General features: G+C 34.0%; 1 protein-coding gene across 1 annotated transcript in view; it reads right to left on the reverse strand.

The window, feature by feature from the left end:
• The window catches only part of LOC108633261 (CUB and sushi domain-containing protein 3), an 83223-nt gene that overhangs the window by 21870 nt on the left and 42317 nt on the right, over nt 1–19036 (reverse strand). Inside the window, exons 13-16 of the mRNA XM_018058088.1 lie at nt 15935–16008; nt 7346–7457; nt 4948–5127; nt 2135–2200 (exon numbers count right to left, since the gene is read on the reverse strand). Of these exons, the coding sequence (XP_017913577.1) occupies nt 2135–2200; nt 4948–5127; nt 7346–7457; nt 15935–16008 (432 nt within the window). The remainder of the gene's footprint in view (nt 1–2134; nt 2201–4947; nt 5128–7345; nt 7458–15934; nt 16009–19036) is intronic.

A 19036-nucleotide genomic window follows, 5' to 3' on the forward strand; every position in this document is an offset into this window, starting at 1 on the left:
AACATTTTTTAAAAGAACTACCTTTGGCTCTGTTGAGATTCTTTTATTATATCTTCAGATTTTTCTGGTTTATTTGTTCATTTATATTATACTGAATTCTGCTTTATTTTCATCATTCCATTATACTTTTTATATATTCTTAATAGGACATTAATCGATTCTTTGGCTTTCTTTTCTTCTAATATTTAGGTTTAAAGCTTTATATTTCCTTCACATCTTTACCTTTTCTAGTACCCAAGTTTTGATATTTAGATTTTTCAGCATAATTAAGCTCTATTGCTATATTTTCCATTTTAATTTCTTCCTCAATTCATAAGTTATTCATTAGTATTAATTTTGTTCTTAATTTCCAAACACTGAGGCATTTAAAAAAATTATCAATTTTCTTATTGACTTTCAACTGCATCATGGTCAGATAAGGCTTACTTTGCTTTGAAATTTATGTTGATTTATTTATTTCTTGATATATGATCAATTCTCATAGCTTTCTCATGAAATTTTAAAGAAAATATATATTATTTCATTGGTTGATGAGAAATCTTTATATGTATATATATTATACCACTCCATAGGGTTGCAGACAGTTGGACATGACTGAGCAACTGACAGTTTTTTTAAATATTATATCACATATATTAGTTTTTTGTTTAGTTCTTCCATATTCTAAAAAAAAAATTGTCAGCCTGATTGGTGGACACTGGCCATATTTTGCTGCAGACAGTCTAAGGTTATACTCTATGTGCTGGAGCTATTATCTGAGCACCCTTCTGGCTCCCAGATAAAGCATCTTTCTTGGAGAGTTCTGGGCATTGATTGACCACTGTGGTTTTCTGAGTCCATGAAATGATTTCTCTCTTATGATGACATATTCATTGGTTACTGTAGAGAAATTCAGTCTGTTTTCACTGACTGTTGAAAAAAATCAGTTTTTCTTTTTTTCTTTTTTTTATTTTTTAAAAATCAGTTTTTCAAACTGATTTTTTTTTTTTTTGGTAGGCAGTCCATTTCCACTATATGTACACTGAGAACTTCTGAAACCAACAAATATTACATTCTAACATTGTACCTTGGAGAAGGAAATGGCAACCCACTCCAGTACTCTTGTCTGGAAAACCCCATGGGCACAGGAGCCTGGTAGGCTGCAGTCCATGGGGTCATGAAGAGTTGGACACGATTGAGTGACTTCACTTTCACTTTTCACTTTCCTGCATTGGAGAAGGAAATGGCAACCCACTCCAATGTTCTTGCCTGAAGAATCCCAGGGACAGAGGAGCCTGGTGGGCTGCCGTCTATGGGGTCGCACAGAGTCGGACACGACTGAAGTGACTTAGCAGCAGCAACATTGTACCTGGCTAATTACAAATGGACCAAATCTATTTCCAAGGTAAAGATTAGATGCTGAGGCTTTAATTCTGTGTGTATCTCTTCATTTCTACCATGTAAATATAATATTTACTAACACGTTAAAAAGCAGGTCTCATATACTGAGGCCCTACCATGAGCTAAGCACTTTGTACTTCATTCCCATGAAGTTTGTTCATATTAATCTAATCATTACTATTATTTTTTTGTATAGATAAAGAAATGGATGCCCAGATGTAGAAAGTATCTTTTCCAGAGTTTTAGGGTAGGCAGTGCATAAAATGGGAATTACATTATGGCTGTAGGATTTCAAGTTCCCTATGTTTAATGATTAAATAATTTTAGTTTTAAATCAAATTATTGAAAATAAACTGAACAAGTTCTAGAAGTTGGTAAACTTTTACTCTCAACTCCAAGTGTATTTGTTTCCTTCTTTAAAAAAATTACATTTAAATATTATATATAAGCCTCATTTTGATTTTAGTATTTTAAATAAAACATTGCCATTATTTTAAAACTATTTGCAGATATTCTTGAAGGGAAATTTCATAGAGAGAACTATACAAAATATTTTTGGGTATTAACATGTCACAGTATTACACTGCTTGAAATTCAACATCTTATAATATACATTTTAAAATTTCAAATTCCAAACTGTAAAATGCATCATATTTCCATGTTGAAATATAGTTTTCTAAATAAATGGTTGTCACTTTGTTAATGATCACCTTTAGAAACCATGACTACTAGAAAAGCATTTGAAAGGACTAACCACTTAGCTTTGGGCTGGGTGTTCCAAGTGCAGGTCTAGGATCTTTTACCAATATTTTGGAACCAGCTATGAAAAGAAACAAAAACATTTACAAAATTTAATATAATTAATAACACACATATACAGACACACATACACAATGTGATGCCTTGTCAATTTTATTCTCTGACATATCATAATTTTCTCCAAAACGTTCTGTTCACTATAGCATCTCAGTCCCCACTCAACATTACTGTTGTACAGCTAACAATCTTAATAATTATCTTCATTAGAATCCAGTGTGGCAAGAGAATATTAGTGCTGCCTTAGCATCTAAGGTAGCACTTTTGCATCCTATTTCTTATTTTAATGCTACCTTAGCATCTAAGGTAGCATCTTTTGCATCCTATTTCTTATTTTAAAGGCATAAATCAACATGGAAATAATTGATTCCAATATTGAAGCTGAGGGCTAAGGGTATGTTCCTATTGCTTAAAGGCAAATAATTTGGATAGGTTTCGTGCTTAGGAGTTAAAAATTATAGGGAATTCACTGGTGATCCTGTGGTTAGCACTCAGCTCCTTTATAGGTCAGGCCCCGGTTCAATCCCTGGTCAGGCAACTAGGATCCCATGAGCTCTGTGGCATGGCCAAAAAAGAGAGAGGAAGAAAAACTGAGTAAAAAAATTGTTAAGGTATCCCACGGTGTCATAAGAAATTGACGAGACTCAAAGGTAAAGACTTAAAGTTTAAAGCCTAACCAAAAGGAGCTCAGAATCATGTGAGGTGCTGGATATGTCTGCAAAGTTGAAGCAGCTCTGATATGCAGTGCTTGTGGACCTGTAAAGATGTACATCTTTTACCTAAGAACAACGTAATGTCTTTAAAGTCTTTAAAGAGAAGTTATTTGGGTGAACATCCCCTTGGCTGCAAGATAGAGAACAATTTGGAAACAAGTAGGTATTGATTTGGACAGAGAACTTAAAAGGCCATTTCAGTAGTCTCAGTAGAGATAATGCTGAGTTAAACTGCTGTAGTAGTGATGATAAACTGAGAAGTGGATAGATTTTTTTGTCTAAAGCTACTAAAATTCTGGTGGACCTAAAGGGACAGGAAGATGTCAAAGGTGATTACTAGATTTCTATTTATTATGTGATGATGGTACCACAAAGTTAGGGAACATCAAGAGACAACAATGGTGAAGGGAAATTGATGAGTTTATATTTGCATGTATTATTTAAATATCTTTGAGAAATTCATGAAGCAATATCAGGTAAGGAATTGAAAATATAAGTCTGGGATTAAAAGCAGATATATGAGCTAGAAATATTAATTTGTAAATAATCTTCATAGAGGAGACTAAGTCATTGGCTTGAATGAATTAGATCACCTAGGGAGAGGACACTGAATGAAAGAAAAAGAAAACAAAGAACTGAGCTTTAGAAAAGATAGAAAATATTAAGCTTAAAAAGGAAATGGAGAATGTGTCCCAGAAATTTGAGGAGATAAAATATTTATTTATTCAACAAATACTGATTAAACACTTTTCACATATAAGGCACTGCTCCAGTAATCAAAATTAAACTTGTAAATACATTGACACAGTTTTTGCCTTTTGTGTGTGTGTGTATGTGCTTATATTCTAGTCAAAAAAGGGCAGATGAAAGGATAGGAGAGTGGAGAAAGACAATGACAAGTAAATAAAAGAATAAGATCTCACATAAAAGGGATTTCTGTCATGAAAAAAACTTTAAAAAGAAAACAATCTGTAGTGCCCTACAGAAGCAAAGACAATGAAACATTTCACAAGGAGAAAGTCATTTACATTTGTGAATGCTTCAAGACGTCAAGAACTAAAGGCCTGAAAAAAAAATGTATTGATGACTTTATTAAGAATTCCAGAAAAACTTCCTTTATTCCTTCTTCTGGAAACTGTTTTTCCTCTGGTAAACTCATCATATCTTGTCCAGATGGAAACTGTTCTGATCAAGTAAAGCAGCTACACAGGTTAACATAGCACCTAGATATGGTCAAACTGTCATATAATCCTGACTGAGAAAGGAATTTGGAGATTGATTATATTAAAACCTGTGACAATGAGACTTCTGGATACTGCCTCCCTAACCAAGTTTTGGGAAAGGCTTTCTACCAGACTTACTCTACCAGAAGGATATAAACTCAGGAATGCTGGGAGCAGTTTTCACTACTGAAGTGGGCTGAATATTTTATGTTCCAAATTAATGCTCACCAGGAACCTCAGATCATGACCTAATTTGGAAACAGAGTTTTTGAAGATGTAAAAAGGTAGGAATCCTGAGGTGACATATTACTGAGATAATCCTTAAATCCAATGACTGCTGCTTTTCTAAGTGAGGAGGACGTGCAGAGATACATAGGAAAAAATGCCCTGTGAAAACAGAAGCAGAATTTAGGAGGCCTTTAGGAGCCACGGAAAGCCAGGGATAGCCAGAAGCCATAGGAAGCTAGGAAGAGGTAAGGAATGATTCTTCCCTAGAGCCCTTTGAGGATACAGGGCCTTGCTGACACCTTGAGTTTAGGTTTCTGGCCTCAGAACTGTGAGAGAATAAATTTCTATTCTTTCAAGCCATCCAGATTGTAGTACATTTTTATGGTGGCCTTAGAAAACTAATACACCTATTGTGAGCAGAGAACTAGGAAAAGTAATTAAGGTAAGAAGAAAAAAACAGAGCATGAAATGACTACATCACTTCTACTTTGGTTCCTAAGTTAATTAATTATTTTTTTGTCTCATATCTGAGGAAATCCAAGACAGTACAAAATCTTCTGTTGCAAGCTTTTATAGAGAAAACTTACCTTCACAAACAGGAACTTTTCCAGTCCAGGTGTTATCGGATCTACACACTCTATGTTCTGTTCCACCAGCTAAGAAGAAGCCAGGCTGGCAGGTATAAACTAATGTATACCCATGGGATGGGAGGTCCATCCCTACCACATTTGCATGAGCAGGAGTTTCTGGCTGTTTACAGCTGTGGGCTATGTTAAAGAAAGAAAAAAAAAGTTCACTTTTATAGACATGTTATAAAATTTTGAGATTGGAATCATTATATATTTTTATAGGTATGTTAACGCCTTTATACGGGCTTCCTTGGTAACTCAGAAGTAAAGAATGAGCCTAATGCAGGAGATGCAGGTTCAGTCCCTGGATGGCCACCCATTCCAATATTCTTGCCTGGGAAATCCCATGGACAGAGGAGCCTGGCTCTTTTATGGGGTGGCAAAAGAGTTAGACATGACTTAGTGACTAAACAACAACAATGCCTTTATATAAGTATACCTTTAGATATTCCAATGCATCAAGGAAAGCTTATCAATGTAAATGTAAATGTTTTCACAGACTAGCATTTTCTAAACAATCATCTCTGGAACACTGGTGGATGTTAAAAAATGGAGAAAAAATAAAAGATGTATTCTGGAGAGTCAGTATATATTAGCATTTTAAAGAATCTATTAACTCCTGCAGTAAGATAACTCTTAAAGTTTGTCAAACTCAGATTTTCTGTACCAGTTTAGGAAATATTAATTTGTAATTTTTCATTTATTATATTTATTTAAATTAAAAGGCATGTTTCTAAAGTTAAATTCAATCACAATTCAATATGTTGCTTTGCTATTAATATTCCTAATGTAGAAAGTACAACTGAATAATTTTTTGCACATGGCATTTTCTGGTCATATTGTAGGTCCATATGCTAGCAGTAATTTTTCATTCATTTGATTTTTTTGTCTCCTTTCCTCCATGGTTTCACCCATTACTAAATCTCTCTCTTAACTCCGCTATTTCACTTACGACACTACTTGACCCTGCCCCTCAGTTTCCTTGTTTTGTGTCTTAGGATAACCACTCCCTTCTTAGTCAGTAAGAGATGCTATGAAGAATCCTCCTGCTAAATAAGACATATCTAATCATGTGTTCATGAATATAGACCCTGTCTGAGAAAGAATGTTCTGTGGACAAATTTGTTTGGAAAATAATTTTTGCATTTTTTTCTTAGTAGAGAAACAACTAAACTATAAATAATATCTAATATTTTAACACATGTAAAAATAATGTTATATGGCTTATATTTAATATAACTTAGTTAATAAAAGTTCATTCTCATTGGGGAAATAAACACAAATAGTCTGTTTCTGCCATATTCTTAACCCTAATTATGCACATGTTAGAAATTCAGATATGCTCTGCAGTAACAGAAGCTACTTAATTTTATTTAAATCATTATATGCCAAGTGCAGGTCTCCAAAGAATCTTGGTTTACTATGAAAGGTCTAGTCACATCCCACACAGCTGTTCTAAAGTACGTACACACTCAAAGGAATTCTCTTTTAGGGAATTTTGCTGTATTTAAGTATAAGCCAGCCAGGCATGTGACATGACTTCTCAGTGGAGTGTTCTACTGCTTTTCAGTAAACTGTGGATCCACATGAGCCCCCATTATTATTTGGGTGATTCTGACAGGGACAGAGTAAATTTGCAGGCCTTATTTGGACTTCAGGAAATCTTAAAAGCTAGATGTCTTTCTGATGAGTATTTCTTTTCCTGCATACTCTTTATTTTTCTCTCCACCCAAAAAAGATGGAGGAAGAGATTGAAATGAGGAAGGAAGGGGGGCGGGGAGAAAAGGATAACTCACCAGCTAAAATTTATTTCTAACTATAATTCAAAAAGGATGGTTTACAGTTCTTCCAACTTATGGTCAGTGCACATTTAGAAGCTTAAGGAAATTCTAAGCAATATTCAATGATTTGGTTAAGGTATACATACATATTTCTTTTCATGGATGTTTCTAGCTTTACTCAGGTTCTCAGAGTTTAACAAAAAAGTGAAAAAAGACTGAGTCACTACTGTGTTGGAGCCTCCTATATCTCACAGTACTTCAGAGTCATGGGTCATTTCTATGAACCAAAAAATCATCATTATCTAAAATTACCATGTGACCAAACTGAACACAGTTACAAGAGCTTTTCAAAAAGAACAAAACTGTTCCCTGTGCCTTCTGAATTCTTGAAAAATAACGCTCCTCACCGGGCATGGGGTTATGCTATAGTAATAACACTATATATGTGAATTATATTTTATAATAACCTAGAAATAATGTTACTCACCATTTACATGGACATAAATTTATTTTCACACTTGGAAAATAATGTATATAAAGTCTTATCATTTATAAGTATAATTTCTTATACTTACGTATGCACTCAGGCTGAATTCCACTCCAAGTGAGGTCAGGAAGGCAAGTCCGTGTTGTAGACCCTTGAAGAAGATGTCCTTTTTTGCAGTGGAACTGCACAACACTTCCCACCTAAAGTAAATTACAGACAAAAGGCAAATGTTCCAGTGTAACTTCAAATGCAGCAACAGACACAAAAAAGAAAAAAAAAAATATGGATGATAAAATGCTTTCAAAAGAAATTCTGAATGGTACAGGTTGGAAGAAAACTGAAATTTGACTTAAAGTAAAAATGGGGGAAAAAAGACCAAAGATAAAAAGTAACTTAGATCTCTGTGTACATTCAGCATCAAATGCTTGAATACAATGTATACATAGAAGTCAAACTTTTTGCCATTGTAATTTGAAGAAAATTTATAAGATAACAAAAGGTCGATAAGTTATATATAAACATAAGACAGACAAAGAAAGAGTCAAATAAAGATATATACATGAAGATGGACAAAGACATGCAGAAATAAAGATAACTATCAACATAAGAGGCACATGAATACGGAAGACAGTAAATGCAATATGAGATTAGACATGAAGGTGTTTACTGAAGATTGAATTGGTAACAGAAAAATATAATGGAAGACATTATTTGCACTAAGCTTTTAGTATTAGTCGCTCAGTCGTGTCTGACTCTTTGCGACTCCATGGACTCGGTAGGCTCCTCCGTCCATGGGACTCTCCAGGTAAGAATACTGGAGTGGGTTGCTATTCCCTCCTCCAGGGGATATTTTAAGAGATATTCAATTTGTACAAATATATAGAACAAAGTTTTTCAAGGTGGGGTCCCAGAGCAGTAACCTCAGCATCACCTAAGAACTTGTCAGAAATAGCAACTCTGGAACCTTAGCAACCAGTTATTTGTGATTTAACAAGTCTTCCAAGAGATTTTAATGAACACTGCAGTTTGAAAACTGATATAATAGTAGCAAAGATAAGAATATTATGAGAAAATATATAGTGGTTAAAACATATACCATGATATTAATAGTTGAGGAAAAAAGAGGACTTTTGGTTAGTTAACATAGGTAATTTACACGGTGAACTGGGGATTTGGGAAAAAAGTGGTAAACAAAGAGATACAGGTGAAAAATAAAATAGACCCCAGAGGCATGTATACTTGGCTTTAACTTTGAATCTGATCTTACTTGAATAAGTTATATCTCCTCTTTGAAACTTAATTCCCTATATAAAAGTAAAGATGATATTATCTATCTTGAGATATAAGGATTAAATAAAATAGAATATATTCACTCCATATGGGCATGGGACATAAACTTTAAATAAATTCCAGCAGTAATTATTAGAGCAGAGATATAATCAGTTTCTGAAGAATCTCAAATAGCAGGCTATAGTGTTTGAATCTCTCAAATAAAAACATAAAATTGCTAAAGCTTTCAGAGAAACTAAAATTTCTGTAGAAAATATTTTTGAAAAACTAAACTAGCCACAGTATGGGGAAACTACAAAACAGAAGAATGATGAACAGTAATTCTAATTATGAAGCTTGTGTTGCCATTTTAGATTTGAGTGGATAAAGTTTGACCAACTTGTGGCAACAGACGTATAAAGGAGGTTGTTTACTTAAAATATATTACAGGGAGAAAATTACCAGAATTTATTAAGGGGTTAGAGACAGAGGAGAAGATAAGGATTATAAGAGTCTGGCACTTCAGCCTTCCCTGCTATATGGAGTCTGAAAATTTTCAATTGTTGCCTTAAGGCTTTTCACATTGAGACCAGCTATATTCCACCATCTTCATATTCTTGTTATCAGCAAGAATTATGCTACGACCAAAACATTCAGTTCCAATAGTCATTCTCATAACAACCTTTATCCTTCCAGTTTTCTCATATATGTCTTCCATTACAGCCTCATCTCTGCATCCAGGAAATTTCTTACCCTCTTAATGCCTGATTTTGTCCAGTGCTACTACACTGCTCTACTCCAGGGAGCACTTTCATGCTGTATTCAATATGTGCTAAGTTGCTCAGTCATGTCTGACTCTTTGTGACTGACCCTATGGACTGTAGCCCACCAGATTCCTATGTCCATAGAATTCCCCAGAAGAATACTGGAGTAAGTTACCATTTCCTTCTCCAGGGGATCTTCCTGACCCAGGGATTAAACCTGCGTTGGCATGTCGATTCTTTACCACTGAGACACCAAATCCTTCAAATTATGCTCCAGAGCATGCCATTTACATACTCCCTGAAGTTGTGCAATATGGTACTACAGATTTTTTACTTCCTTGTGTGATTTATACACCTGATCATATAGACTTGGCAATTTTGTTCTTTTGTAAGACCAGCTCTCCAAAACCCATCACCTCAATCAACCCAGCAATAATACTTTAGCTGAATCTCAATTAATGGCCACCCTTCACCCATAAACCTCCCCTTTTAATCTACCATTTTACTTCCTAAATCTTTCTGAAACCATCCCCTTCCCTTTTCTCCATATATACAACTTATTTCAGTCCTTGACATTGTTTCTAAATGATTCTCCAACTTTAGCAGATATCTTAATCACCAGAAGGACTTTTCCAAATAAAGCTAGCTGAGCCTCCCTCAGAAATTCTGATCAAGTAAATCTGGGGGAGATTCCCAAATCCACATCTCCAAGTTCCTAGGTAATATTGCTGCTGCAGATCAAGGGCCAAACTTTGAAAATTATTATTATAGCCAATTATAATAATCACTTCCTGTCTCCACTTCTCTAATCTTGACCACATTAAATTTATTTTTCACTTGGAAGTTAGAGTGATTGTTCAACATGAAAGTTCCACTTTAACATTATCCTTTTTAAAATCTTTACTGGCTTATCCCTCATAAGATAAAGCTACACCATGCTAACTTGGCTGATAAAAGCCTCCATAATCTGATCACTAGCCATCTCTCTAGCATCACCATTGACCACTTACTTTTACTCAGATTGTGCTTGTATACTATTGAACTTTAGCAGTTCCCATAATGCATGCATATTTTGACACTGTCCCTCCCACATGGAATGTATTTCCCAACTAATTTTTTCTTAGATCTTACCCTAAAAGATTTAGCTCAGATAAAGTTTCTAGAAAGCTCTCCTTGCAGTAAACAGATCAGGAAAACTGTCTCTTATGTGCTTCCATAGCTCCTTTCATTTTAACCTATCCTATAAAATAATCTATTCCATTTGATCCATACACCAAAACAGCTTCTCTCAGCCAAAGGTTCTATGCTATTCACCATCATATATCAAAATGTTGGACCAACTAAAGGGATGGTGACTAATGACTTAATATAAAACTATTTGACTACTTAAAAAGGTTTAACATGTCTATCAGTTTCTTAAAATGCAGTGATACCCTTTCCATAATTTAGTAAAGTTAAATCATTATTTGTTCTTTGAAAAGTACATTTGGGTTATTTCAGCAACCTTTATATTAGTAAGGAATGAGAAACATGATGGATTACATACTTTCCTTTTAACTTGTAAGACTTTTTCCTAACATCTGTAGTCGTTTCTGAAGTCATAATAAATACTGATTTATATTTTAACCAGATACCATAGAACTAAAATGTAAGTTTTTCCATACATCATTAACACATTTAAATAGTAAAATTTTTGTCAAATTCACAAATATCTGGTGGTGGTGATTTAGTTGCTAAGTCCTGTCTGACTCTTGGAATCCATAGACTGTAGCCCACCAGGCTCCTCTGTCAATGGGATTTCCCAAGCAAAAATATCGGAGTGGGTAGCCATTTCCTCCTCCAGGGGATTTTCTCGATCCAGGGATCAAACCTTGGTCTCCTGTATTGCAGGTGGATTCTTTACCGAATGAGTCACCAGGGAAGCCCCACAAATATCTATACCAAATATTTATAGATCTAGAGTTATACAAATTTAGAAACTGATTTTTATTCAGAATTTGTTACACTCAAATAAATCATCAAAATATTCTCTAGAGACTTCCCTGGAGGCCCACTGGTCATTATTCCATACTGTCAGTGTAGATGACATGGGTTTGATCCCTGGGTGAGGAATTAGGATCTGCCAAGCCACAGTGAGCCAACCAAAAAAAGATAAAATATCTAAATATTTCAAAATGCTCTATTAAACATATTATAAAATGTTTTCTAAATATTACTGAATTAATTAATAAATTTGCCAGTGATCAATCCACTTAACTGTATATTTTACATATCTCTGCATCCTTTTCCAACTTGCCATGTCAATTCCTTTCTGACTATAAATAATTTATAACATAAATAATTTGAATATTTGTGGAAAAATAGTAGTATCACAAAATTTTCCATTATATAATTCTGAAAATCTTGTAAAATAATTTATGCACAATTTTCCTACCAATATTTACTAACAGAAGTGTTATGTGTATGAGGAATTATATATAATGTGAAAATTAATTTTAAAAATTATTTTTATATCAAGAATTTAAAAAACCCATATCATTTTAATTGCAGTTAATGTTTAAATAAAATTTTCTTTAAATTGTCTCAAATTAGTATGCTGTCTGCAAATGCATTAAAAATCATGATATATCTAATTAGTAAGTATGACTTATCTTCTTTAAGTCTTTATTCCCTCTTTTAAATGCTGTATATTGGCATTTTTTGGTATTTTTATAGTTCTATTAAACATTTTGCACAAGGAAGGAAAATTGAGGCAGCTTCTAATAAAATTTTGATAAATTAAAATTAACAAAATTGAAGTAGAAAGGCAAAGTAATAAAAACAAAAGGATAACACATATGCTTAAGATGCTTAAGATGCAAGGGGTTTTCACTGACTGAGCATCAATTTTGGGCCCTGAGAAAAATTGAATTAAGGTGTTTTAAGAATTTTTATTAAAAATAATCAGAATATTTTAATTTTAAAATTTTAATTTTACTTTTTTTTAAAAAATTCATGTTATGATATCCACCATTTAATGTAACAAAACACTATGTAACATTCAATGTACTCATGTACTTCTTTCAATTACAACTTGGAATTCATATATAATTGTTATTTTGTTTTTTTTATTTTGGAAAAGTCATTTAATCCAAAAATCATACTTCCACATATTTTGTAGGGGTCATCACATAAAAGAAACAAATGTAAGAAAGGCAAGTTTCAGAGGCAACTCAACAGAACCTATATTTCTTTATAGAGATGCAGGGAACTCCCTGGTGGTCCAGTGGTTAGGACTCCTCACTCTCACTGCCAAGAGTTCAGGTTCCATCCCTGATCAGGGAACTCTTCCACATGCTGCAAGGAATGGCCCAAAAAAAAACCCAGACCAAAAAACAACCAAAAATTCAAAGTTCTTCAATATGGCTTGCCTTTATCTATTTATCCACTTCTAGCATTACTTTATAGCCAATCCTGGATGATCACAAATAATTGATCATGTTATCTTTAGTTGATTATTTCTGTCTCCTTACTCCTCAATCATGGATGCTTTTTAGTCTCTGTAGTCAAGACAGAGCTTTCATCAAGGATATTTTGGTAGGGTTAAATATCCAAGTGTTAAATAACTTAGAATTAAATATCTAAAAGTCAAGTTAAAAATATTTTATATTTATAATACCTTTATATAACAAGTCCTAAATCAGTATATCTTCTAAACACCAGAGCTCAATTTAGAGTAATAAGCAGTTAGCGAAATATTTGTGTTTGGTATTTCCTCCATAATTAATCTGGACATTGCATTAATCATTTTGACAGCAACTTTCCTCACTAGTTAAACTTGTTCCAAGTGACAATATTTTAGATAAAAAGAGAAATTACTTTAAATACTTTTTTTTCTAATGCTAGAGTGTTTGTCATCCCTAACAACAGGAAATATATTCTTATATTTTAATATTACATCAATGTTCAAAAAGCTACTACATAAATCTTTATAGAAAAGGAGAATGAACAAATAAACATATTAAAAATAAAATTAAGAAATGCAGAGTGCTTCTGCAATTCATAACTATCCCTTTTCTCCTGTCCCTCCCAGAAGTGGGCTAATCACAGCTATGATTTTATTTAACTCACTACTGGTCACTAGATCAGACCAGAGATAGATACAACAGTTGTAACACTTTGATTCTGTCTCTGGATATCTGAAACTGAGATCGAGACAATCTTGCTGTATGTGACTGAGATGTAAATAGAAATGATATACCTTTTGCCATATGGCCAATCTACAGAGAAAGAAAATGAAGTATATAAATGCAGAGTAATTGAAGAGACTTAGTACTGTTGTCCAGTTCCTAGATTTTAGGCTTGATGAGTCTCACCCAGATCTCTTTTCTTGTGGCCTGGGACAAACCCACACATGGCTTGTAATGTCTTTAGTTTTAAGCTGCTTCAAAGAATTCCTCTTGTAAAGAAGGGTTTTACCTCAACTGCTAGCTATGCCTTTTCTAGTTATATAAGATCATGTTTATTTGGAATCCACCAATAAATTGAAATTAGTTAGAATTATATAACATTTTAATTTTGTTAGCTCTACATAGGTTTAGTAAACATAATTTACATATAAATGTATATAAGTATACATACAGATGAACACATATATCTGCCATAAACATGTAAGAAAGTTGACATCTATAATTTAACATACTCAGTATTTCATTTCTAATTTTCATAAAGATTAATACAAATATACATATTAGATTTTAACATATCTTAAATCTAGCCTATTCATACTTATCTAGATAGAATATAATGATCTAATATGTTTAATATCTAAATAATAGTTTAACTTTGTGATAATATTTTCACTGATTATAACAGAATTCTTAAAATGCAGAGTGAATGATTCTATTCATTTTAATGGGTGACTATTCTAAACTCAATTCTATTCATTTCCATTATTTCAAAGGGTATTTACTAAAAAAGGACACAGACTCTTTAGAAAATTATCTGATTAAGTGTATAGACACTAACATTGAAATTCTGTATTCCATAAAAATACTGCCATTGACTTGCTTTGTTTTGTTTCAGTTTATTGGCTTATATGATGGTTAATGCTGTTTAGCTAGTTGCTTATTTTTCAAGATCTCGATCAGTTGATAAAGCATTTTATGGAGATATGAATCTATAAAGTTTTCTGAAAACATCAACATAATAGAGACCAAGACACTTCTTTACACTTTTGTATTACCTAGACAGGCCTGAGGCAAACAGGAAGAATTGGAAAAGCTATCAAATCAATGTTCATACTGTGCCTGAACTGTAGATAAATGATAACTATTTTTAGCAACAGAAATATGGCACCTTTGATGAGCACTTCCTTTAGAAATACATGTTCTTCAGGTTCACACTGAATTTCACAGAAAACAGCACAATTTAGAAAACCCCTGTGACACAAGGCAATTGGGTAACGTGTAAATTGGCTATTTTCTTTTGAAATCAGTATGCACTTTGGCTCTCGTATGGCCCCTATAATGAAAATCTTCCTGAATCTCTACAGAAAATCTAAATTGGAATAAGAGAGAAAAGAATGTCAGCCACATACAATTGGACATGTTAAAGTACTCTAACAATCCAAATATGTGTTGTGGAATAATAGGTTATGGTTAAATTCTTTTTTCAGAAATATTCCACATCAATGATATGTTTAAAATTATTTTAATATTTTATTTATATATATATATATAATAAGAAAAAAATCTTTTAGTCTTATTGCCTTACTGAATAACCACATTTTTATGTATTTGGTAACTCTGACTCAGAAGTTTCTCTTTAAACCTCTTTCATCTACACTTTTCCTCACTGCCTCCATATTTCCTGTAGATTTCACTCATTTACTCCCTCACTTAGTATTTCTCTTACCTACAAGCTAGTGCCTATAGATTTTTCTATGCTCATAGGTCTCTCCAATTTTTCTCTTACTTTATACTCATGGTGAGTCAGGCTATATCTTGAGGCATATATGTTCCCTTTTTAAAAATATGTTTATGAATGCAGATATAAGCATGACTCTTTTTCTACTTGCATTAACAGGATCTGTGTACTGAACAAAATAACCCTTTTGATCTAGTTTTATATTAAATAAAAGTATTTATTTAAAGTACATGCTTGATGAATAACTTAGGCAAGAAAAAGGCAAATACAATATGATCTCACTTACATGTGGAATCTAAAAAAATAAACAATGACAACAACAATATAAATCCAAACTCGCCTAAAAAGAGATCAGATCTGTAGTTACCAGAACAGTGGGGGTCGGGGGGATGGTGGAGAATTGAAGGAAGGTAATCAAAAGGTACAAACTTCTAGTTATAAGAGCAATAAGTACTAGATATGGAATATACAATAATGATGAGTATACATAACACTGTTGTATTATATATAGGAAAGTTCTTAAGAGAATAGGTCCTAATAATCATCACAAGGAATTTTTTTCTCCTTTGCTTTTTTAACTGTATCTGTATGAGAAATGGATGCCAACTAATATAACTGCAGGAATCATTCCCAGTATATATGTCACACCATTGCACTGGACACTTTAAATTTATATACTAATATATACCAATTATATATCTCAATAAAATATGAAAAAATAATAACAAAGTACCTACTTGAAATCCAAATGTATTGTTCTGAGATCCATGACGTGGCACGCCTGGGTTGTCACATGATGTACGGGTGGGTTCTAAAATAAAGAAAATATTCTTTTTCTTAAAACAAAGTGTAATATTCCTTTAAAACATATAGGTTTATTCAAATGCATATTTATCCTATATAAAATAATTTTAAGATATCTAGGGTTTCATGAAAGGGTCCTGGTAATAATAAACAAAAAAAACCTTATAAATATCTCCATGAACAGAAACTTAAATTCAGGTATACAGCAGTTTACACAAATTATGCAATCCATGAGCTTTGAACCCTTCTAATATATAACCTAGATAGCATATTGAAAAGCAGAGACATTACTTTGCCAACAAAAGTCTGTCTAGACAAGGCTATGGTTTTTCCAGTGGTCATGTATGGATGTGAGAGTTGGACTGTGAAGAAAGCTGAGCGCCGAAGAATTGATGCTTTTGAACTGTGGTGTTGGAGAAGACTCTTGAGAGTCCCTTGGACTGCAAGGAGATCCAACCAGCCCATTCTAAAGGAGATCAGCCCTGGGTGTTCTTTGGAAGGTATGATGCTAAAGCTGAAACTCCAGTACTTTGGCCACCTCATGTGAAGAGTTGACTCATTGGAAAAGACTCTGATGCTGGGAGGGATTGAGGGCAGGAGGAGAAGGGGCGACAGAGGATGAGATGGCTGGATGGCATCACTGACTCGATGGACGTGAGTTTGAGTGAACTCAGGAGTTGGTGGTGAACAGGGAAGCCTGGCATGCTGCGATTCATGGGGTCGCAGAGTCGAACACGACTGAGCGACTGAACTGAACTGAAGTGAATATATAAAAGGACTTGCCATCCACTAACTCTGGTAATAAAAAGTTAAAGGAAAATGAAGGATATGAAAGAGGACTACATACACAAAACATTTGCTTACAGAGTTTTCTAATAATTAATCTCAAGTAAGGCTGGAAGAAGCACAAGCTGGAAATAAGATTGCTGGGAGAAATATCAATAACCTCAGATATGCAGATGACACCACCCTTATGGCAGAAAGTGAAGAGGAACTAAAAAGCCTCTTGATGAAAGTGAAAGAGGAGAGTGAAAAAGTTGGCTTAAAGCTCAACATTCAGGAAATGAAGATTATGGCATCTGGTCCCATCACTTCGTGGCAAATAGATGGGGAAACAGTGGAAACAGGGTCAGACTTTATTTTTGGGGGCTCTGAAATCACTGCAGATGGTGACTGCAGCCATGAAAGTAAAAGATGCTTACTCCTTGGAAGAAAAGTTATGACCAACCTAGATAGCATATTCAAAAGCAGAGACATTACTTTGCCAACAAAGGTCTGTCTAGTCAAGACTATGGTTTTTCCAGTGGTCATGTATGGATGTGAGAGTTGGACTATGAAGAAAGCTGAGTGCCAAAGAATTGATACTTTTGAACTGTGGTGTTGGAGAAGACTCTTGAGAGTCCCTTGGACTGCAGGGAGATCCTACCAGTCCATTCTGAAGGAGATCAGCCCTGGGATTTCTTTGGAGGGAATGATGCTAAAGCTGAAACTCCATTATTTTGGCCACCTCATGCGAAGAGCTGACTCATTGAAAAAGACTCTGATGCTGGGAGGGATTGGGGACAGGAGGAGAAGGGGACGACAGAGGATGAGATAGTTGGATGACATCATGACTCGATGGACGTGAGTCTGAGTGAACTCCGGGAGTTGGTGATGGACAGGGAGGGCTGGCGTGCTGCGATTCTTGGAGTCGCAAAGAGTTGGACACGACTGAGCGACTGAACTGAACTGAAGTTAACAGTCCATTTAAGAAATAATTTATTTTCTATAAACAAGACTTAGGTATTTGCATTTTCACTGATGCCTATAAGAGGGTCAAACATAAAAACGGTAGCGCTGATAGCCTCTGAGTTGGCTAGCTTGTATGACAGAATTTTTCATAAGTTTACTCAATGTGCAATTTAATTTTAGGAGAAAAAGGAACCCTCAATACAGTATTGGTGTGAATATAAATTGGTACAGTGGCTGTTGAAAAGAGTATGAATGTTTCTCAAAAAACTAAAAATAATACTACCCTCTGACTCAGCAATTTCAGTCCTGGGTATATACATCCCACAAACTAAAGCACTAATTTGAAAAGATGTTCATAGCAACATTATTTAAAATTGCCAAGATATGGAAGTGACCAACAGATGAATGGATAAATAAGATGTGATATACATATTTATGAATGAAAATTTGCCATTTGTAGCAATATGGATGGAGTTGGAGGGTATCATGCTGAGTGAAATGATACCACTTATATGTGGATTCTAAAAAAAAAAAGGTAAATATAACAAAAAAGAAGCAAACTCACAGATGTAGAAGACAATCTAGAGGTCACCAGTGGAAAGAGGGAAGGAGGAAGGGGCAAAAGAGGTGTAGGGAATTAAGAGGTGCAAACCATTATGCATAAAATAAAGTAAGCGGATACACTGTACAATATGGGAAATAGAGCTAATATTTTATAACTGCACATGAGTATAACCTTTAAAAATTGTGATTCACTATACTAAACACCTGTAACATATAATTTTGTACCTCAACTATATTTGAATGAAAAAAAATAAGACAATAAAAACACACAAAAAATTAGGATTAGAGCAATGTACTTAGAACCATTTGAAATCAATATACTTTTGTAATATTTTTGAAGCAAGTTTAATTTCATTTGAGTATGCTTTAATAACTGCAAAGAGTCGGACACGACTGAGCAACTTAACTGAACTGATAGAAATAGTACTTCATGATATTAATATGGAAGCTTTCTACTTTTTTTTTTTTTTAACCGGTAAACAGGAAAACTATTTCAAAAGTACCAAAGTAATAAATGTTTAATAATATTAATTTTCAATGCCTTACAATGGCTTCTATATTTTACATTTTTGTTTTTCATATTTGCTGCTGCTAAGTCGCTTCAGTCGTGTCCGACTCTGTGCGACCTGACCCCATAGACAGCAACCCACCAGGCTCCCCCGTCCCTCGGATTCTCCAGGCAAGAACATTGGAGTGGATTGCCATTTCCTTCTCTAATGCATGAAAGTGAAAAGTGAAAG

The sequence above is a fragment of the Capra hircus genome, chromosome 14 (genome assembly GCF_001704415.2).
Source record: "Capra hircus breed San Clemente chromosome 14, ASM170441v1, whole genome shotgun sequence".
NCBI classification, from domain to species: Eukaryota; Metazoa; Chordata; class Mammalia; order Artiodactyla; family Bovidae; genus Capra; species Capra hircus.